Source organism: Monodelphis domestica, chromosome 4, assembly GCF_027887165.1.
Source record: "Monodelphis domestica isolate mMonDom1 chromosome 4, mMonDom1.pri, whole genome shotgun sequence".
Classification (NCBI taxonomy): Eukaryota; Metazoa; Chordata; class Mammalia; order Didelphimorphia; family Didelphidae; genus Monodelphis; species Monodelphis domestica.
Genome location: NC_077230.1, coordinates 449613098 through 449635500, shown reverse-complemented (window position 1 = coordinate 449635500; position 22403 = coordinate 449613098). Strand labels below are relative to the sequence as shown.

The window sequence follows — 22403 nt, the reverse complement described above, 5'->3', positions numbered from 1 at the left end:
CCCCTCTCCTCCAGCCTTGTGCCAGGCTGTGAACTATGCCCACCTCAAACCTATCTCCTCTTCAAATTCATCGTAGGATTTCCACTGTCTGTGCCACAGTCTCACACAGCATATGATCCCCTCCACCATAGCATCTTACCTCAGACAAAGGAGGAAGGAAGTTCTGCCATTGGACTGCTAGGCAGAGGGGTGGGAGAAGTGAGGAATGTACTCAGGTACATGTAGAGGGGAAGGGAAACAACTCAGCCCCCAGTCCCTCTGGCTTTTTAATTTTAAAAAATGACTGCAAGCATGCCCCTTTTTGTATAAATGCCATAAGTTTGCTATTATGGGACTAGACTATTCTTCCTCAATTTGATCAACACTTCAAAATTTGTTTCTAATTTAATTTCAGGGGATGAACCTTTGTGCTCTACAGGCACTTTGGCCAAAATGGGCTCCTCCCTTGGAACGAACTCAAATGAGTAACATTGGTTTTTCTGGTAAGGACTCTGTTACTACAGTTGTATTATATTCCTATCCCTCTTTACCACTCCCACTTCAATGTTAGTGTCACCACGAGGATTCTTCAAGATAGGGACAGAAATGAAATAGAAAGTTAGAGAAGATCTCAATGGCCAACCAGTGCATAAAATGAGAATGCTACAGACACAGTGGTCTCCCCTTTTGTTTAATCTTAAATGTTGTAAAGACTAAAAATGTGAGGTTTACATACTTTCCCTGGTGCCACTAGTTTACAGAAAACCTTCTTTATTCTACTCTTTACCTCCTGTCTTAGCATTAGTACTAAGTATTTATAATAAGGCAGAAGAGTGGTAAGAGTGGCAAATGAAGTTTAGTGATATGTCCAAGGTCACAGAGCGAGGAAGTTTCTGAGACCAGATTTGAACCCAAGTTCTTACAATTCTAGGTTTGGTCCTCTATTCACCATGTTATCCCCATACAGACTTCTAATGCTTGAACTCAAATCTTACTTTGTTTTCCACTCAGGTACAACATCAGGAAATTTCATTATCATATTAGTGGGTGGATTCCTCTGTCAGTCCCTGGGCTGGCCAAGTATCTTTTATATATGTGGTAAGTGACTTCATCTCAAATACAACTGTTTCCACTTTTCAAGGTATAAACACCTGGATATCTGGGCTCCTTATGATACCCAGGCAGATCCCCCATAAAAACAAATAATTATGTTTAGAAAACACACAAAAAAAATCCAATGGGAAAACTCTTCCCAGAGAGCTAGAATAGTCTTTTCAAGGTCACATAGCAAGTTAGAGGCAAAATTAGTATAACTCAGATACCTTTATTCTTTGTCCAATATTCTGGCTTCTACTATCCAGTTGGTTCTAAAAATGTCATTCCAAAGAGTCAAAAAACATTCTTGAATTAATCCACTTTGCAAATATTCATCTGTTCAGGCAGGCAAAAACATTTATTAAGCACCCACTGTATGCCAGGCACTATACTAATGCTTGGGATAACAAAGAAAGAAAAAAGACAGCCCTTGATCTCAAGGCAGTCACACAGTCCAATGGGGAAGATGACATGTAAACAACTATGTAAAATAAGCTGGAGACCAGATAAAATAGAGATAATCTCAGGGGGAAGGTACTGCATTAAAGAGAGGTTTAAAAGTCTCCTTTAGAACATGGGATTTTACCTAGAGCTCACAGGCAGAGATGAATGAAGGGGAACATTCAAAGCATATGGGACAGTCATATATATAAAAATTTCCATGTCAAGAGATGGAGTGTCTTTTCTGAGGAACATCAGGGGAGCCAGGGTCATTGAATCACAGAGGATGGGGGATGTGGAGACGGAGTGAATTGATACAAGATGTAAGAAGACTAGAAAAGTAGATGGGGGCCAGATTATAAAATGGTTTTTAAAACCAGAGCATTTTATACTTGATCATGGAAATGATACAGAACAACTGGACTTTAGTGAGAAGGGAGATGATATGGTCCAATTTGTATTTCAGGGAGATCAGTAAGACAACTGAGTGGTAATTTCACTAAAGAGGGGAGGGACATGTGTTAGGATGACCAACCAGTAGACTGTTGCAAGTCTAGGTGAGAAGGCTTGCACCAAACTAGTCAGTGTGTTAGAAGAGAAGGGGGTATAGGGAAATATTTTATTCTATTGTTCAGAAACTTTAACCATTATGTTGTTTAAAACCTAGTTTTAGGGGGCAGCTGGGTGGCTCAGTGGATTGAGAGTCAGGCCTAGAGACAGGAGGTCCTAGGTTAAAATCTGGCCTCAGACACTTCCCAGCTGTGTGACTCTGGGCAAGTCACTTAACCCCCATTGCCTAGCCCTTACCACTCTTCTGCCTTGGAGCCAATACACAGTATTGACTCCAATATAGAAGGTAACAGTTTTTAAAAAAACAAACAAGCAAAATCCCTAGTTTTATGTGGCTACAAATTGTCTAACCCCAAATCTTACTGTTGAGATCAGGCTGAATTCAGACACTCTAGGGAAGCTAGATAGCATTAGGAAATGCTTAGAGGCTTAAAGCCCACTCGGGTATTTTTTTAAGTCCACCCAATGCTTGCGTTTTGGGTTCCTCAAATTTGAATGATTATACTTTTTGATATCTATCTCCATGAACTTGACATGTTACTGCTTTCTATAAAATTGCTTAATTGAGTACTTGAGGTTCCTACACTTGTGAACTTTAGATTACTCCACCCTACTTAGTCTAACAAAAACAAGAATGTCTACACCCATACTTAAGGACTAAGTATTTTTAGGAGGATGGCCCATGACAGACATGTGCTAGCAAATGACAAATCAGAAACAACTGACAGACCCCTGGACTGTCCTAAGTCAAGCTTAAGCTACCATTGGCGCATGTAAGATGCAGGAAAGTGATGTAAAAACCATCTATATATTTTGCATCACTTCCTCTCTCTGGGCTATTTTGATGGAGAGGTGTCTCTGGCTGGCAGCATGCTGAGAGTTTCGGCATCTTGGCATGTCAGAAGCTATTGTCCAGTTGGGTGGTGAGTTTTCCTTGGTACTATACTGGGAGAAACTGAGTAGCCTAGTTCAGGTGAAACATCTTAACTGAGCTCTCTCAGAGTTTAGGCTGATTCTTTTCTCCTTTACCTTCTAAACACTATCCTCTTAGAAAGCCTCTAATCTTCTTCAAAGACCTCGTGGCAGAGGACTTTGAACTCCCTCTGGCAGAGGCCAGGAGGGAGAAATCTTATACCCTCTTCTCTCTCTTCTCCTTAATTTCTTCCCTCCATATTAATTAAAATCACCATAAATTTCCTAACTGACTTGGGTATTTTTGGGACTTTCTCTGGCGAACAAATTAATTTAGATTAGGTCACAACCCTAAAATTATCCTTACACATCTTGACTAACCCTACAGAATGTACATCTTGCAGAGGATCCTAAGGGGCCTACATCTTCTGGATATACCAGCAAATGACCTATCAAAATTCTTTCTAAAACTATTTCTGGATGAGAATTTATTCTTATTGCTACCAGGAACATATAGGAGAGAGGTTTTCTAGAAAGATAAAATTGACAGGACAGACAGAATAAAGAGCTGAGGGTGGCACCTAGGTCTTGAACATGATTGACTTTGATTATGATGTTACTGCCATAGTAATAGGGAATTTAGGAAGAAAGAAGGGTTTGGAAGAAAAGATAATAAGTTCAGTTTTGGATCTGTTGAATTCAAGATGTCTACAGGGCATCTAATCCCCAGAGGTCCAATAGGCAGTTACAGACATAAGAGAAGAAGATAGCAGAAAGGTCAAGACTGGATAAAGATACTTAAGAATAATCAGCACAAAGATGATAATTGCATCCATGGAAGCCAATGAGATCACCAAGAAACATGGTACAAAGGGATAAAGGAAGAGCATCAAGGGTTAAAAGAAATAACCTGGATAAAGATTTAGCAAAGCAGACAAGAAACATAGGAAAGCAGTGTCATCGAAGACTACAAAGAAAAGAGTATATAACAAAGAGGGTGATCACTGTAGAGAAAGGCCTTGGAAAGTCCAAGAAGGATGAGGATTGTGAAAAAAAATCATTAGATTTTCCATTAAAAGATAATTAGCAACTTTGAAGAGAGCAGTTTCAGTTGAATGATGAAGTAAAAAAGCAAGACTATGGAGGGTTAAGAAGTGAGAGGAAAAGAAGTTGAGGCAACTAATATAGAAAGCATTCTTGAGTATGAATGGAAATGACATGGACCACTTTGTGGATAGTAAGGAAGCAGCCTGTAGACTTGGGAGGGCTGAAAAGAATGAGAGAGTTGGGATGAGAGTTATGCTATGCTCAAGAAGACAGAATGGAATGGAATTATTCGTGCAGTGCCAACTTTTAATGGTCCCTCATAAAGTAGTGGGGAGAAAGAGATTTATTATTCCAGGTAAAAGAATTAAAATTTGGGATACCACACAGCATGAGGTGCTGGGGTGCCCAGCAAGTGGAGTTAAAAGAGGAGTTATAATCACTCAGCAGGGGCCATTGCAGATGTAGATGGAAGAGCAGGTCATGAGCTTTTTACCACTTTAGCCAAACTGTTATTGAAGCAGATGCAAGGCTTGTAGCATGTAGTCATCAGAGGGAAAGAGCAGTCTGGTACAGGCCTGGATGAAGTCACTGCTAACCAACAGAGGCAGGCCACTGGGTAGAACCCAGGCCAGGGGCACCAGGAGGGTAGTAAAAAAGAGGACAGTGGCAGAATGATGGAAGGGTTATTTGCCTCAACTTCAGCATGTAGAGAAAATAATGGCAGAAGGCATTTGGGTGATATGGGATAAAGTGGGTAGAAGAGGGAGGGTTCAGTGAATGGCTTCAATTTTTCAGTTAAGGCATGAGGCAAGTTTCTCAGCTGATAGGATAGGAAGTCAGAGAACCATGTGTGTGAGCTGAGATAAAAAGGTTTAGAAAGACTAATGTGGTAAGTAGGATAGTCGGTTAGAGAGGTGAAAAGGATTGCTTTGCCACAGTGAAGCCCAAATTGAGATTATGTTACATATTTATTGAAGCTACATGTTATAAATGCCATGGGACCAATTCCATAGTTCTGTGCTTTTCACTATCTTTATCATCAGTATGTGTGTAAGTTAAGGTGGTAGATGGTTGGAGTAATATAAGACTGAGGCTTCATAGGGCAAGGTCAGCAATGTGATGGGAGCAAGGGACTCAAGAGAAGGATGGAATTGAACTAGTTCACCATCAGGGCAAGATGGGCAAGGGAGGAGAAGATAGTGTAAAGGTCATGGCCTGGGAAAGAACTGATGGGTAGATGGATTGGACGTCAGAGTGTAGTTGAAGAATGGAGAGAGAGAGGGAGAATGGTGACAGATTGCAATCAAACAAGGCTATTTCAGAGTTTATTGACATGGAAGTGATGCTCATAGCCTTTCAACCAAATTCACTTTGCCCAACTCTAAAGAAAGCCTCTCCTGGAGAGATTCCTGGTACTCCATGTTTCTTGGTCAAACAGAGCAAATGGATATTCCAAACGCAGGCTATTTACAAAACAGTCACTAGTAAGGGGAGCTTGTGAACAATTTGAGCCAAGAATCACACAAGGTGATGAATGCAAATGCCAACATCTTTAGTGATGGCCCCTACTCCATTGAAATCACACCAAGATTATCAGTTTTCAGGGCATGAGTTGACTTCAAAAAACTTCCACTTGAGATTCTAAAGAAGGAGCCTCTGATTTTCATACTAATGTTCAAGTCCACGAATTTAAAAACAGAAGTATTTAAAGAAAATTATCTCTCACTCTAAATTTAGTAATCATCAAGAAACAAATGTTGCAAAAAGAATAGGCAGCTATAGAGCCCTTTTGTTCTTATGTAAAAAGATAACTAACAGGTAGAGATGCAGACTAATCATCCTCAATGAGGCTTTAGAAGATGTCAGAGTAATCGCCTTTTTTCTAAGTCTTCATGATTATTACAAAGAATGAAAATGATAAGCCATCCTTGACTTACTGCCTCTTGGCTTGATTAAGCATCACCTGCATGGGAGCTCATGGGAGCTGCCATAAAGGTCCAACATTTGGGTGAAAAGGAACCTCAGTCCTCTACAGCTGAAAGCCCAAGGTGTATCACAGTTCACTCTGATAAACAAGAGCAACAGTGAGCAATTTAAGAAGCAACAACTAAGGATGTTTATTTCCTAAAGGTCACTTTATACATGTTTCTAAACCTGGAAAGAGACTTCAATATTATCTGTGCTGAGCTTCCCAGGCAATTGTGTGAAGAATAAACAAAGGAAAGAAGATATCATTCCAATATCTGTGGCCACCAGGGATATTGAACAAGATACTTGACAATAAAAAGAAGCCAATGGAACAGGATCTTTAGCACAAAATTAAAGAATTAAAGAAGCCAAAAATAATGATGTGAGTTGAAAAGTCAAGTGATTTAGGATAGAAGAAAAGAAAAGAACAATATTGGCTCTTAAAAAAATAGAATTCTGTGCTTGATGGATTTTACAAGAGGGAAGAAATCATGTTAATTTGGGGCACAGTCCTATCAAATAAGATATCAATATAAGAGCATTAACTGGGTCCTCTTTTCCCTAGGAGGGATTGGCTGTGTCTACAGTATTATCTGGTTTTTTCTGGTTTATGATGATCCCACGAATCACCCATTTATAAGTGACAGTGAAAAGGAATACATCGTTTCTTCATTGGCTGGACAGGTGAGTTAAGAATGATTGCTGGTGGGGAAGCTGGGTGGCTCAGTGGATAGAGAGCCAAGCCTGGATTCAAATTTGGTCTTAGAAACTTCCTACTTTTGTGATCCTGGGCAAGTCACTTAACTCCCATTACCTAGTCCTTATACCACTTCTGCCTTGGAACCAATACATAGAATTGGTTTTAAGACAGAAGGTAAAGTTTTTTTTAAAACAAAAACAAACCCAAAGGACTGAAAAACTAGAAGAAACATGAAATGACCTAGAAAACAAATCAAGGAGTCTTAATCTAAGAACCTCTAGACTACATGAACACCATTACCAAAAAACTGAGGCATCCTATTTCAAGAAGGCATAAAAGAAAACTGCCCAGACTCGTAGAACCAAAGGGTAAAGTGGAAGCATAAAGACTTTACTGGTCATGTCCTTAAATAAAATAAAAAATTTTAAAAATCCAAAATGAACCACGCTGACAATAAATTAGAATTGGAAACCTAGAAATCTGAAAAAGCTCGAATCTTGTACCAATCAACCTCCAAAATCCTGAGAAATCTGGCCTGTCAAATATGGAATTGATTTTAAGAGGTATCACATTGTATTTCAAAATTTCGGCATATAAAAAGTTTCTGTATAAATGTTTTTTTTTTACTCCCTGTCATTTCCCTATCACTTTCAATGAATGAACATGAACAGTAGAGGTACAGTTGGCATAACTCCATATAAGAAAAGAACCCTGAAATTTTCCAATCCATACTGCAAACAACAGAGGGAAAGAAAAATATATGTACATAGAGAAGATTGCTGGCAAAAATAAGAAATTAAGAATAAATTTATGGGCCTTTCTTTTCCTCTCATGTATGACTTAATTTCAAGGGAGCTCAAAATTAATATTAAAACCATGGATTATATGACTTTCCACTGAAAATATGCCTTTGATTTTCCAACCTTATGCTCTTCCTTTCTCATCAATAATGATTTAGAGCAGTGGTTCTCAACCTTTCTAATGCTGTGACCCTGCAATAGAGTTCCTCATGTTGCAGTGACCCCAAACCAAAAAAGTATTTTGGTGGCTACTTCAAAACTGTAATTTTGCTACAGAATGTAAATACCTGATATGCATTATGTATTCTCATTGCTATAAATTGAGAGATTGAGAACCACTGATTTAGAGTATTTTTTCATGTGCTTACCTGTAGCTTTGATTTCTCTATCCAAAAACTGTCTGTTCCTATCTTTTGACCAATTATCAGTTGGGGAATGACTCATATTCTTATATATTTGACAAAGTTCTTTATATGTTTTACATATGAGACTGTTATCTGAGAAACTGTTTATATTTCTTCCCAATTTACTGCTTTCCTTCTAATCTACATTAATTTTACATGTAAAAAACCTTTTTAACTTAATGTATTCACAGTTATCCATTTTACATCTTACAGTGCCTTCCATCTCTTATTTATTATCCTCATTTTATAGATGAAAAATTACTGCAGTCAAATAAGGTGAAATGCCTTGGCTTATGTCACACAGCTGTAAAGGAGTCACCTGTCTTGAACCCATCTCCTGTAGTTACATTCAAGGCTCTCCAGGACATTTTGTAATCAGAATTAAATGACTTTGCTGGTTCTTCTTTGAGTTTCCACTAAGTGATCAGCAAAAGCTATAAGAAAAATGTTCCAAATCACTAATAACAAGAGAAATGCAAAGAACACAATTTAAATTTACCTCACACCCATAAAATTCACTAAGAAGGAATAAACATAATATATGTTGAAAAGACTGCTGAAAGGTAGACACACAAACATCCCATGTATTGCTTGAGCTCTGAATTGGCCCAAATAGTCTTGAAAATTATTTGGAATTGTGTAAGAAAAGTGATGACTGTTGTACTAGCATTACTACAGCAGAGCATCTTCTCCAAAAATGTTAAAGATATATGGAAACCTTCAAATAGCAAAATATTTGGGGCACTATTTTTATGGTGAAAAAGCCTAGAAACAAGGTTCCCTTTTGACCTAAGAATGGCTATGCAATTCTAAAAATGAATGGAATGGACTATTATGTTCTCATAAGTATTTGAAACTATACAAAATTTAAACAATCTTGGATAGACTTGTTAATGACTGATATAGAGCAAACAAAACAGAGCAAAGAGTCCAATGAGCACATTAACCATGATAATGCAAAATGCAATTGTTATTAGTGCAATGACAAATATTTATTCCAGAGCTTTAAGTCTATAGCTGGATAAAGAAGCAGTGAACAATAGATGCTGAAGGTGTCGGGGTGTTTTGTTTTTCTTCTCCTTTCTAGAAGGGAGGACTCTACAGAGCCAGTAATGGACAATGATGTTTGGGTGTGACAAGGAAATCACTTTAAAAGACTGATATATATTAATTTAAGGTCGCCAAGGAATTCAGCTATGTAATTCCTAAATGAAAACTTAAGTCAGCAGTCAACCTTTTATGGAGTTTTTAATTACAAACAGGAGGAAGAAAGGTATTAGAGAGAGAGAGAGAGAGAGAGAGAGAGAGAGAGAGAGAGAGAGAGAGAGAGAGAGAGAAGGGGAGAGAAGAGAGAAGGGAATAGGGCTTAAATACCCCCTCTGTTTAGGCTGGGCCAAAAGGCCCAAGCCCTTAGATAGCTGAGGCAAAGAGAAGAGATCAGTCCCTATCACTCACGTGACCAAAATGGAGAAACAGTCTCAGGGGCCTCCACCTCCAGCTTCCTTCAGAGCAAGCTTCTCAGAGCACAACCTCTCAGAGCAAAACCTCTCCAACCTCCCTAGTCTTCAGACCCCGCTATCTTTAAGGAAACCATCCAAGTTCCCTCCCCTCAGTTCTCACATCTACCAATCACTGTCCATGTCTTCCCTGTGCCAATGGTGGCTCTAGCTTAACCCAGGACCGCCCAGAGGTCTGTGGCTTTGCACATGTCTGTTGAAGGTCATATTCTCAAATAATTAAATCTTGATCCTTTGCTGCAGCCCTTCCTAAATCCTGTTACCCTGAGTAGGGTGGAGATTGGAAGTTCCAAGACCTGGTTCTGTCATTCCAAGTATCTCTATTGTATAAATTCTAAAATCAATCATGACTCAAAGAACTTCCTGTTCTATGCTTAATCATAGGTCAAAGCCCTTTCCATTGTTTAGCAAAAGGTTTCTGTCCTAAAGTAGTCTTAGGTAGGGAGGAGAAGGACCCTCCTTACCTAATGTTGGAAATGGGGAAATTTCCAACATTCATAAGTCTAAGAAATTTTAAGGTTTATATGGGACAGGTAGCAGGAGAAGAAAGGCATCAAAATATTTTTTAAAAAGTAGGGATGTTTGTTTGTGTCAGCCTGACCATTCAGAGTACTGACAGTTCGATTTTTCCTTCTAGGATAGTTCTCCTCATTGGTCTATGCCAATCAAAGCTATGATGACATCACTGCCACTTTGGGCTATTATATTTGCCTCCTTTTGTCGATTCTGGTTAGTTAGCAACTTAACAACATCACTGCCAATGCTCTTAAACAATATCTTTGATTATAGCATTGAAATGGTAAGTACAGAATTCTTGCCTACTGTTCATTCCTCTAATAGTCTTTTCAATGAAGCAAGCACTTAATATGATTTAGGCACTGTGTTAGGAACTGGGGATTCAAAGACAAAAATGAAACAATATTTGCCCTCAAGAAACTTGCATTCTCCTGGAGGAGAGAACTTATAAATGAATAAGAATATATGAAAGAAATTCAAAACCACTGCAAGGGCCATTGGGAGGAAGGGGTCTAGCAGATGGAGGATCAGAGAAGGCTTCCTATAGAAAATCTCACATAAGCAGAGTTTTGAAGGAAACAAAGGATTCTAAGAGGACAGAGATGAGGTGAGGAAGAGCATATTTGAAAAAGAGGGAGACCAGCTAGTAAAAAGGTTGAGAATAGAGAAACTGAATGTTTGTTAGGAACATCAAAAGAACCCCTGATTTTCTGAGGTGGTAGATCCAGAGGCAAAAATGTCCATTTCTCTAGGTCTTAGTTTCCATTGCAGTAGTCTAGAAGAGAGGTGATTAGAACTTGAACTAGAATAGTGGCCATGTGAGTAGGGGGAAATGAATGGAGGCAGGATACAAAGGAGAGGTAGAAATAACAAGATTGGGCAACTGATTTTATAGGTAAGGTTGCTAAACTGGGTCACTGGGATGATGGTGCTGCCTCAGAGAGATATAGGGAAGTTCAGGGGTGTGATAGATTTAGGAGAAAAGAAGTTGAGCACTCTTTTGGAAGAGTTGAATTTTAGATGACTAAGTTAAATAAGTCCAACAAGAAGTTTAAAACATATGGCCAGAGCTTCAGAAAAAGATTTGAATTGGTTACAAGAATCTGGGAGTTGTTGGTATGAAGATGCTAATTCAATCCATGAGAAATCACGAAGTTGTGAGATTTCCAAGTATAAAGAGAGGAGAGTACAAGATGAAGCCTTGGGTTACACCTATAGTCATAAGGTGTGATATAGAAGATACAATAGCAAATGAGACCAAGAAGGGGCAGCTCTACAAGTAGGGGTAAGAAAGAAGTATTGACATAAAAAGCCAAGGAGGAGAGAGTATTCAGGATCAGGTAATTAACTGTCAAATGCTGAAGAGGTAAAAAATTTTAATTCTCAGTAAACTACCACACAGGTGACACACACCTGTTCTCTCTGGAACTACAAATCATAGAATGGTAGAGCTAGAAGGTGTCATAGAGACCATCCAGTAAATACGCTAATAAACCTTTCTGTGTCATGGACCCTTGGACAGTCAATATAGTAAATCCAAAGGAACGTTCTTGAAAAAATGTTTTAAAAGATATAAAATACATATCTAGCACCTGGCACAGACTTGGCAAATAGCAAACTCTCAATAAACACTGAATGATTGATTGACATAGGAATACAAAGAAAATCAAGTTTAGTAACATAATTATCAAAATATATTTATAAATAAGTACATTGACTAGACTTAAGTCTAGAGCATCTAATCTTGTTCAACATCCTCATTTTAAAATAAAAAGAATATGAGCCCCAGAGAGGTAGTTATTTACCCATGATTCCATATTGATATAATGGAAGATCCAGGAACTAAAAGAATCCAGTGTTTTTGGCTCCCAGTCCAATGTTATGTTTAGTCCATCAAATCATCTGTATGATATTTCCATCTTTCCCCCATAACTCTTTTGTAATAACAGTTACTGAACTACAATCAAGGAGAATGTGTATGGATTTTATAAAGTTTGAAGTATGGATCTCAGAATATAGTTACCAATCTGGCTAAAGGACTGATATTATCTCCTCCACATCACTGCTGGAGTCCCTCAAATTCCATGATTTAGGTAGCACACATTCAGATTAAGTTTTTTTTTTTTAATTTAAGCATTTGGAATTTCTTTAAGTGCTGATTGCCTTGAGAAGGGTGAGACATTAACTTAGTTTCAGTTATTAGAACCTCAGTGTGATTTTTTACTACAGATGAACAATAATTCATCCATATAGTGCATTGTTGATCAGTCATTCAGTCATGTCCAACTCTACATGACCCCATAGAATTTCCACCTTGGCAAAGATACTGGAGTTGTTTGCCATTTCTGTCTCTAATTAGTTCTCATTTTACAGAACCTGAGGCAAATAGGGCTTAAGTGACTTATCCAAGGTCACATAGCTAGTAAGTGTCTGAGACTGGATTTACTTAAAGTTTTACAAACCGCTTTGCTCAAAACAAATGTGTGACATAGAAATTATAGTCACACTTTACAGATGAGTACACTGAAACTTAGCAAGGTTAAGGAGTTTCCTTAAGGTTACCAGTCAATTAGTTTAAGCACCAAGGCATAATGGTCTAAGTCCAAAGTAAGTGCTCTATCCACTACCCATGCTGCTTTGCAATAGCTATCCTGAGAAGAAAGAGTTGAGGAAATTGGAGTTTTGATAGGAGAACGTAAAAGGAATAATTGTGGGGAGTTTGGTCCTGATGATACACTACTTATGTGACCTTGACCTACTGCCTTAATCTTTCTGAACCTCAGTTTCCATATCTAAAAAGGGAATTGAATCAGATAAGTACTAATGTCCCTTGCAGTACTAAGTTCATGAACCTTTGGCAAAAAGTATGCCTGGTCTCTAAGAGCCTGAGGGAAATGGCACCAATAGGCAAAGATGGATACATAAGGCGGAGAGTGAATGAATCAGACAGTTTTTTACCTTCTGTCCTAAAGTCAATACTAAGTGGCAGTTCCAAGGCAGAAGAATTGTAAGGGCCAAGAAATTAGTGTTAAGTGACTTGCCAAGAGTCACATAGCTAGTGTCTGAAGCCAGATTTGAAACAGGTTCTCCTGACTATGGACCTGGCACTCTAGTCACTGTACTATTTTATTGTCCCAAAGACAAATCTCATCTACTCATCCTTTTTCCCAGCAGTCAGTCTCTGGGACCAATCTAGAAAAGTACAGGTTACTGCAATGAACACATGAATGAATGAAACATATCTATCTTGCTCAATTCTGCACAATTTCCTTTCCATAGAATGGGTTTCTGAGTGCACTGCCTCTTCTTACTTCATGGATCACTATGATTATAGGAAGTCAAATAGCTGGTCTCCTTCTGTCCAAGAAGATTCTCAGACTCATCACAGTTCGAAAGCTCTTCACATTCCTGGGTAAGGACAGCATTGTATGTTCCATTATTTCCAGAAATTTCTGGCCATTTATTGAAAGAAGGTGTTGAGGGAGCAATAATTTATTAAATGCTCACTTAGGCACAAAGTACCAAAATGAGCAAAAAGACTGTCCCTGTCTTCAAAGAGTTTATATTCTAATGAGTAAGACAATATATTATTTTTCTGTGCCCTTGCTTTCCAGGAATGTTCATTCCATCTTTATTAGTGTTGGCTATGCCATATGTCGACTTCTTGACTGCTATAATCTTTCTGATATTGACTTCATCAATAAGTGTTCTGTGTTTCTCTGGATTCATCATTAATTCCCTAGACATTGCTCCCAGGTAAGATGCTAAGCCTTCTCTCTTCTTCAGCAGGTAGGGTGGAATAATGAAAACTGGGTGCAAATCCCAATTCCAGCACCCACTATGTGATCCTACCAGTTATAACAAAAGTCACAAATATCACATTTTCTTTCATGATTGCCTGAAGATGAGAGCATGCATATATATATATATATGTATGTATATATACACATACATATAACTTATAATTTATGAAACCCTTTACAAATATTATATCATTTTATCCAAATGCCAACCCTAGGAAGGGCACATCCTTATTTATAGATGAGGATATTAAGGCAGACAAAAGATTAGTGGTTTTTTACAAGATCACACACCTTGTAAGTGTATGGGATGAGTTCAGTTTACAACCATATAGAAATCCTTAAGTTTTCACTTTTCTGTTTATTTTTTTATACTTGCCTTGAATTTGTTCACTTAATTTTCTTTTCAGCACTGGATTTTGTTTTGTTTAGTCAGGAATGCCTCAAAGTCTTCTACTTCATTAAATATCAATATTTCCAATTGGAAGATTATGCTCAGTTTTGTTGAGTAAGGTATTCTTGGTTGTAATCATTGGAATATCACATTCCATGCTCTCTAGTCCTTTAAAGTAGATGTTAGATCTTCTGTGATATTTTCCATGGTTCCATGGTATTTGAATTATCCCTTCCCTCCCTCCCTCCCTCTCATCCTCCCTCCCACTTTTCCTTCCTTCCTTCCTTCCTTCCATCCTTCTTTCCTTCCATCCTTCCTTTCTTGCTTCCTTCCTCCTTCCTCCCCCATTTCTCCCTCCCTCTCACCCTCTCTTTTCCCTTCTCTTATTCTTTTTGTATTCTTGTCTTTCTTCACTTACCTTCTGTCTTAGAATTTATACTAAGTACTAGTTTTAAGCAGAAAAATAGTAAAGGCTAAGTGACTGAGATTAAGTGACTTGTCTAGGGTCACACAGCTAGGAAGTATCAAGAGAACAGATTTTAATCTCCATGCCTGGCTTTCTACCCACTGAGCCACCTAGCTAAACCCATAATTTCTTATAATATGATATGTAGTCTCTTTTTTGATTGTGGCTTTCAGGTATTCTAATGATTCTTATATTGTGTCTCCTGGATCTATTTTCCAAGCCATTAGTTTTTTCCAGTGAGGTATTCAAGATTTTTTCTATTTTTTTTCATTCTTTTGATTTTGATTAATTATATCTTAATGTCTTAAAAAGCCATTAGCTTCCATTTGCCCAATTCAAAATTTTAGGCTGTTATTTTCTTCCATGAACTTTTGTGTTTCCTTTTCCATTTCCCCAATTTTTCTTTTTAAAGAGTTGAGGTTTTTGGGGGTGGGGAGGGATTGGTGGTTTTTAATTTTTGCTTCTATTTCCATTTAGTCCATTCTAGTCTTTAAAGAGTTATTTTATTCTGTGAATTATCCTTCCCAAGCTGTTGACTTTTTCTATCATTTCTCTAATGTTTTATTTTTTAAAACTTTTTTTCAAGTTCTTCCAGGGGTTCTTTGGGCCCTAACAACCTGTTACACTTTTCTTTGAGGCTTCATCTGTTTCATTTTTGGTAATTGTTGTCCTCATCTGAATGTGTATTTTGATCTTCCCTGTCATTAAAATAACTTTTTAACATCAAGCTTTTTTTTCCTGCTTTGCTCATTTCATTGTTTTGCCTGTTTGTTGAGGTTCTGGTCTGCTCCTGGGATAAAAGGAATAGTGTTCCAAGGTTAACCTTCCCTGGTGTTTGAGGTAGGATGTGTTGCCTTTGGGTCCCACATTATGTACTCTCAGGGAGTGGCCCAGCTGGCTTGGCATGGAGAGACATTCAGTTATTGGGTCTCACTGGATGCCACTCCCTGGGCTTCTAGTTTCCTTGAGGTCTAGAACCAAAAAAAAAAAAGAAAGAAAAGAAAAGAAAAGAAAAGAAAGCAAAATAAAAGATGCTTTGCTATGGCTCCATCAGTTCTTTCTCTGGAGGCTGATGGAATTTTTCATTATGAGTTCATTGTATTGTTTAGATTCTTGTATTGCCGAGGAAAGCTGTCATTCATAGTTATTAATGACACATTATTACTGTTATTTTGTATAATGTCCTCCTGGTTCTGATCACTTCATTCTACATCAGTTGTGAATCTTAAAAACTGCTCTGACTCTACCTTAGAAGATTTGGTTAAACTATTCCCTTATTTTAACAAATGGAGGTACTTAATCAGGAATGTATTGGGAATTTTAACATTACTCCACCCATTTTTAGGCATACTTTAGGGGAAGACAAAGTTGTAAAATTCCTTACTGAACAATGAAAAGTCCCCAACTCATACTTATAGTGAAGCAAAAACCCTAAGCTAGGTCTATTTTTAGATCTAATACAAAAGGGTGCTAAGTACCTATAAAGGTTAAATTAATCACTAAAAAGGTCAAGTAACTTACAAAAGGCAAGAGGTGTGAAGTATTAGTCTTCTCAGAGAAGGTGATAACAAAAAAGATGTGAACTAAGAATGGTCAGTCCTGGGGAAAACATCTACTGTGGTTGGTAGATGTGAAAATTTAGGGGAAGTGACATAAGAGAAATTTCTCTTTAAAAGGAGCTGGCTCTCTGAACTTAGTTGGGGAGTTTGGAGTTAGTTTGGAGGAACTGGCTCTCTGAACTTAGTTGGAGTTTGGAGTTAGTTTGGAGGAGTTGGGTCTCTGAACTCAGTTCAGGAGTTGAGCATTTCAGTGAAGGACTGGAGTTTTGCTTTAGGACGATCTTGTGGTGAGTGATTAAAGACTAACTAGTCTCTCTTAAAGACTCAGGCCTAGGCCATTTGACCTAGGCCCTTCATACTATTTTCTCTTATTCTCTCTCTCTCCCTTTCCTTAATTCCTTCATTTGTATTAATTAAAAATCTCCATAAAACCCAGATGACTTGGGTATTTTCATATTTTGGGAATTTTTCCCATGGTGACTACTTAATTTTGTTTTAAATGAAGACACTAAAAATTATCTTTACAGTTTTGGCAATTCACAGTCTTGAAACCCACACTTTCGTGGTTATACAGTTCATGTAAGACTTCCTAGGTTATTCTAAAATCATCCTGCTCATAATTTCTTTTAATTTGTCCTTTTTCTAGTCTTTTTAATTGCATGCCCAATTCATTGATCTCCCTTTTCTCTATTTTGTTGATATAGGCACTCAAAGATATAAGTTTTCCCCAAAGTACTGCTTTGGTTGTATCCCATAGATTTTTGATGTGTTGTCTCCTCATTGGCATTTTCTTCAATGTAATCAATAATTATTTCTATATTTGTTCTTTGACCCACCAATTTTAAAGAATTAGATTATTCATATTCCAACTTATTTTTAATTTGTCTTTCCATTAACCCTTATTAATTATAATTTTCATTGCATCATGATCTAAAAAGGTTACATGCTTTTCTGCATTTGTTTGTGATGTTTTTATGCCCTAGTGCATGGTCAATCTTTGTATATGTACCATGTGCTGCTGAAAAGAAAGTACATCACTTTTATCCCTATTCAATTTTCTTCAGATATCTATTAACTCTACTTGTTCTAACATTTCATTCACTTCACTTCTTTCTTATTTATTTTATTTGTTTATTTATTTAGTTAGTTCTGATGTGAGAAGGTTGAGGTCCCCTACTGGTATAGTTTTACTATCTATTTCCTCCTTAAGTTACTTTAGTTTCTTTTTTAAAAACCTGAATGCTATACCATTTGGTGCACATATGTTGAATAATGATATTTCTTCATTATCTATACTGCCTTTTATGAGGATGTAATTACCTTCCTGTTATCCATTCTGGTATCCATTTCCATTTTATGGGTGAGTTCATCCCCTTTACATTTATAGTTATGATTATCATCTGTGCATTCCCTGCCATTTTGACTTTCTCCTTTAATCCTGACCTTTCTCCTTTCACTCTTTCCCTCCCCTCCAGTATTTTGCTTTTAGTCAGTTTCCCCTTCCTTCCCTCCCTTATATTACTCCCCTTCGCACCACCTCCCTTCTTATTCCTCTCTTACTCTAGGACCTTTTGATCATCACACCAGCCTCTTCCTCCCATGTATTACTCCCCTCCCCATCACTCTGTTTCTGATTCTCCTTCTATTTCTCTATAGTGTAAGACACAATTCTATACCCTAATGAATATGGCTGTTCTTCCCTCTCTGAACCAATTCCAATGAGAGTAAGGTTTAAGTATTACCCATAACCAAGTGCTTCCTCCCTTCCATTGTATTAGTTTCCATCCCCTTCCCCATGCTTTTTTTTAAAACCCTTAACTTCCATCTTAGAATCAATACTGTGTGTTGGTTCTAAGGCAGAAGAGTAGTAAGGGCTAAGCAATAGGGGCAAGTGACTTGCCTAGGGTCACACAGATAGGAAGTGTCTGAGGCCAGATTTGAACCCAGGATCTCCTGTCTCTGGGCTTGGCTCTCAATTACTGAGCCACTCAGCTGTGCCCCACCATGCTTCTTTATGTGATATAATTTATTCCATTTTACCTCTCTTTTCCCGTTTCTCTTTATTATTACCCTCTTTTTTACCCCAGTTTTATTATTATTTTTGACACATCATGCCCAACAGATTAATACCACACCATTTATATATGCTTCTTCTTACTTCTATGATAATGATAACAATTTTTAAGAGTTACAGATATCATCTTTCCATATAGGAATATAAACCATTTGACTTTATTCAAGCCATTAAATTTTGTTCTCTTTTGTAATTACCTTTTTATGCTTCTCTTGGATTTTGAATTTGGCCATCAGCTTTTCTGTTTAAGTCTAGTCTTTTCTTCAAGAAAATGCTTGGAAATCTTCAATTTGATTAAATGACTATACTTTTCCCTGAAAGAATATAGTCAGTTTTCTTGGGTAGTTGATTCTTGGTTGTAAACCCAGTTCCCTTGCCTTCCAGAATATCACATTCTAAGCCTTCCAGTTCTCCAATGTAGGGGCTGTCAGATGCTGTGTAATCCTGACTAGGGGTCCATGATATCTGAACTGTTTCTTCTTAGCTGCTTGCAGTATTTTCTACTTGGCCTGGGAACTCTTGAACTTGGCTATAACATTCCTGGGAGTTGTCATTTTAGGATTTGATGCAGGATATGATCTGTTGATTCTTCTTCTATTTTACCCTCTTGTTCAAGAACATCAGAACAGTTTTCTTGGATAATTTCCTATAGTATGATGTCTAGTTATTTTTTTTAGTCATGACTGTGTAAATAGAATTTGCTCTCCAACCCTAGCTCCTCCCATTTTGATGCATGACTGGATGTCATGTGAACATTCCAAACAGAGGTCACAGGTGAAAAGTCTTAGAAGCATGACCCAGAACAAAAGGTTATGGGTCCAGGTCAAGAGAAAGGAATAAAGGTGTGGTACAAGACACACTTGGTCTCTCTATGCCCTTGGAAGAAGCAGGGGAGCACTGTGGCTGAGAGAGACAGCCATGTAGAAAACTATGTGGTCAGGGTTAGGTTAGACTAGGCTTAAATCTGTATATATCTGCTTTCTCTAACTTTTTGTCTCTTTTTTCCAGTAAGTCAGTTCTGGCTTTTAAAACACTCTTTTCTTCCTGTGATTCACGTGCCTTCTTTTCCAGATGACCTATTTTGCTTTTTGAACTGTAGTTTTCTTTTTCCCATTTTTCTTCAACCTGTCTTAATTGATTTGTGAATTCTTTTTTCAGCTCTTCAAGAGCCTGAGTTCAATCCCCAGTTTCTTTTGAGGTTTGTCTTGAAGTTCCTAGGATCCTGTCACCCTCTGTTGGTACTGTTTTTGGTCTTTATCCCTGTTAGAAGCTTTCCATTTGTTACATTCTTTTTTCTGTTGTTTATTCATTTTCTCTCTCTTTTTTCCCAGTCTATGGACTGTAAGTTAGTCCCTCTGCTGATTTACTGGAACTGCTCTGGCCTGAGACTCAATCCTCAATCTTGTCTCTCCTCTCCTGGTGTATTAGATTAGTCCCACTGAGCTATGCCCTGGGGCCAAATATTCACCATAGCCAGCACTGAGGCCAAGGTGCCCAGTTAGTTGGCCCCCATTCCTCGCTGCCAGCAACTGTCAGAGCTTGAGACCTCAAGTGGTGTGTCTGAGGCACTCCATTATTGCAGCCCTTGCCACAGGAATCCAAAGTCAGCGCACATCTAATCATAGGTCTCAGCATGGTAGATGTGGGGGACTAAGGTGGGGTAGGAGGTGTATGGTTCAGTCAGCCCAGTCTTATTTCTACTCTCCCCTTTATACCATGGAAATCGACTCTCTCTGCCTACCTTTCAAGTTGTGTTCAGCAGAACAACCCTATGACTCCAGCTTGTTGGTGGGTTTGGATTCCCGTTTTTTTTTTTTAATGTTTTTTAAACATTGGTATGGAAGGATAGTCAAAGAGGTTTCAGCTTTTGCTGCTTCTAACCACCATCTTCTCTTAGTCTCCTGCTCATCATTTCTTATAGCTCAATAGTTTTCCATTACAATCATATACCACAACTTAGTCATTCCTCAACTGAAGTGCATCTCATCACTTTCCAATCTTTGCCACCATAAAAAGAACTTCTATCAATATTTTTGTACATATAAATCCTTTTCCTATTTGTTTTTATCTCTTTGGTAAACAGACCTAGTAATGACAATTCTGGGTCAAAGTGTATAGTTTGTATGGTTTATTGTCTTTTGGACACAATTCCAAATTGATGTCCAGATGGGTTGAATCAGTTCACAGCTCCCCTAACAGTGCACTAGTGTCTCAAATTTCCCATATCTCCTCCAACTTTGGTTATTTTCCTTTTCTTTCATAAAAATGAAAGCAATAGGTGAGAGTTAGTGCCTTGAAGTTGTTTTAATTTGCACTTATCTAGTTATATTTATTTAGTGCAAAATTTTCACAAAACTATAGATAATTTTGATTACTTCATTTGAAAACTGCCTATTCATGTCCACTGATCATTTATCACTTAAAGAATAACTTGTATTCCTATACATTTGACTTATTTCTCTCTGTATTTGAGAAATGAGGTATTTCTTAGAGGAACTTGTAAATTTTTTTACCATTCTAATTACTGCAGTACCTATATTTTCAGCTTTATATCCCATAGGACATGGTCCCTTTATCCTTGAGTAAAACTCAATTATCCTTTGCCCTAATGCATTCTTGGTATTTCCCAGCCTTCCTGCTTTTGTTCACATTTGTCCTTGTGCCTAAACTATCCTTTCTACCTCTTGTTACTTGTTGAAGTCTTGCCCATCTTTTAACACTCAACTCAAATGTCACTTCCTCAAAGAATCCTTCTGGGAACTCCAATTTGTAACATCCATTTTTTTCCCTTCCTCTCAATGCTTTGTTCTTACATTATTGTGCATTAATTTTGCTAGGGAGTCATTGGGTATGTCCTCAGTATCTCTCTGGTAATGATCACAAAGCAAGATATTCACAATCATAAGGACTGTTACTGTTTGGCCACAGAATGCAATGCAGGTGAGAAATGGGGAGAAGAGATGAAGATAAGTTGTGAAGAAGCTGGTTTGACTCAATCAATCAAAATTTTTTCTAAGATATTAGAGCTTCTCAAAGTGGAAAGGGCTGTCTCAGGAGCTCATTCTCCTTCATAGGTAAGCTTCCAAAGAAGTCTGGATAAGCACTCGTCAGAGATATCAATAGAATATATTTCAAGAGCTATAAGGGACTTTCAGAGTCAGTTTCATCCAACTTCTAATTTTATAAATAGTGAAACTCAGTCCCAGGAAAGTTAAGTGACTTGCCCAAACTCACACAAGTAACACAAGGGGATTCTTGTTTAAGCACCATTTTTGAAGCCCTTTCCAACTATGGTATGCTGTTCCCTAATATTAAGAAACACAGGAATGAAGTAAGGAAGGAGGTGGGAAAGAAAGAAGAAAAATCCATGTTCTCCTGCTTGATCTAGAAAATCTTTCTTCCTACAGATATACGAGTTTTATCACGGGACTGACAACTCTTGCATCATCAGTTTCAGGGGTTTTTTCTCCCACTATTACTGGCTACTTCATCAACCAGGTACAATATCTGAACTAAAAAGGATTTGAATTCTGTATAGAAGCCCTCTCTGGAAATAAACATGGAACAGGAAGACAAAATGATGCCAAATGACCATAGAATGCAGAGCAGGAAGGACCTTAGAGGTCAGTTATTCTAAGATTCATTAATATAAGAAATAGGTTCTGTGAGTTTCAGAGACTTGTACAAGTAGTAGGCAATAGAGTCCAGACTCAGGGTTCTTTCCACCCAGTGTGTTATGATCTGAAATTGAGGACAGAAGGTACAGGTTAGGGAAAAATTGTTAGAGAAGTCCTGAAACAGGAAAGGGAAGAGATCATTCCTTAGACAATGGCTATAAGTTAGATTTCAGTGACAAAGGAGAAGAAAGGCCATACAGCCACAGGTTTCTTTACTGGATCTTCAAGAAGTAACCTCTGCTGTCAGAGCCAATGTCTATTTGCAACAACCTGCATAGATAGTTCTCATTACGTGGCAACAGGCATAGTTCTGTGGCTTCCTTCTCTTTTGGTTCTAACTTCACATCAAAGGCAGAAGGATCAGAAATCCCATAGCCTAGCACTGCCCTATTGGGCAGCTGGTAGGAAGGAAACTCAAATGATAGAAAGGGAAATGAATTAGAGGCTTTAGCTAAGTTGAAGAAGAGTAGAATAAACAACAGGG

General features: G+C 37.9%; 1 protein-coding gene across 10 annotated transcripts in view; it reads left to right on the top strand.

Moving 5' to 3' along the window:
* Nucleotides 1–22403, top strand: part of LOC100018393 (probable small intestine urate exporter) — a 65130-nt gene that overhangs the window by 37472 nt on the left and 5255 nt on the right. For 9 of the 10 annotated variants that reach the window (XM_001371605.4, XM_016422339.2, XM_007492243.3 and 6 more), the window contains 7 exons: nucleotides 395–482; nucleotides 991–1077; nucleotides 6578–6696; nucleotides 10071–10232; nucleotides 13229–13361; nucleotides 13564–13705; nucleotides 21650–21740. In XM_001371605.4, coding sequence (XP_001371642.1) covers nucleotides 395–482; nucleotides 991–1077; nucleotides 6578–6696; nucleotides 10071–10232; nucleotides 13229–13361; nucleotides 13564–13705; nucleotides 21650–21740 — 822 coding nt within the window. Of the gene's footprint in view, nucleotides 1–394; nucleotides 483–990; nucleotides 1078–6577; nucleotides 6697–10070; nucleotides 10233–13228; nucleotides 13362–13563; nucleotides 13706–21170; nucleotides 21317–21649; nucleotides 21741–22403 lie in introns of those variants that run through there. The other variant, XR_008911714.1, reaches the window with a different exon arrangement.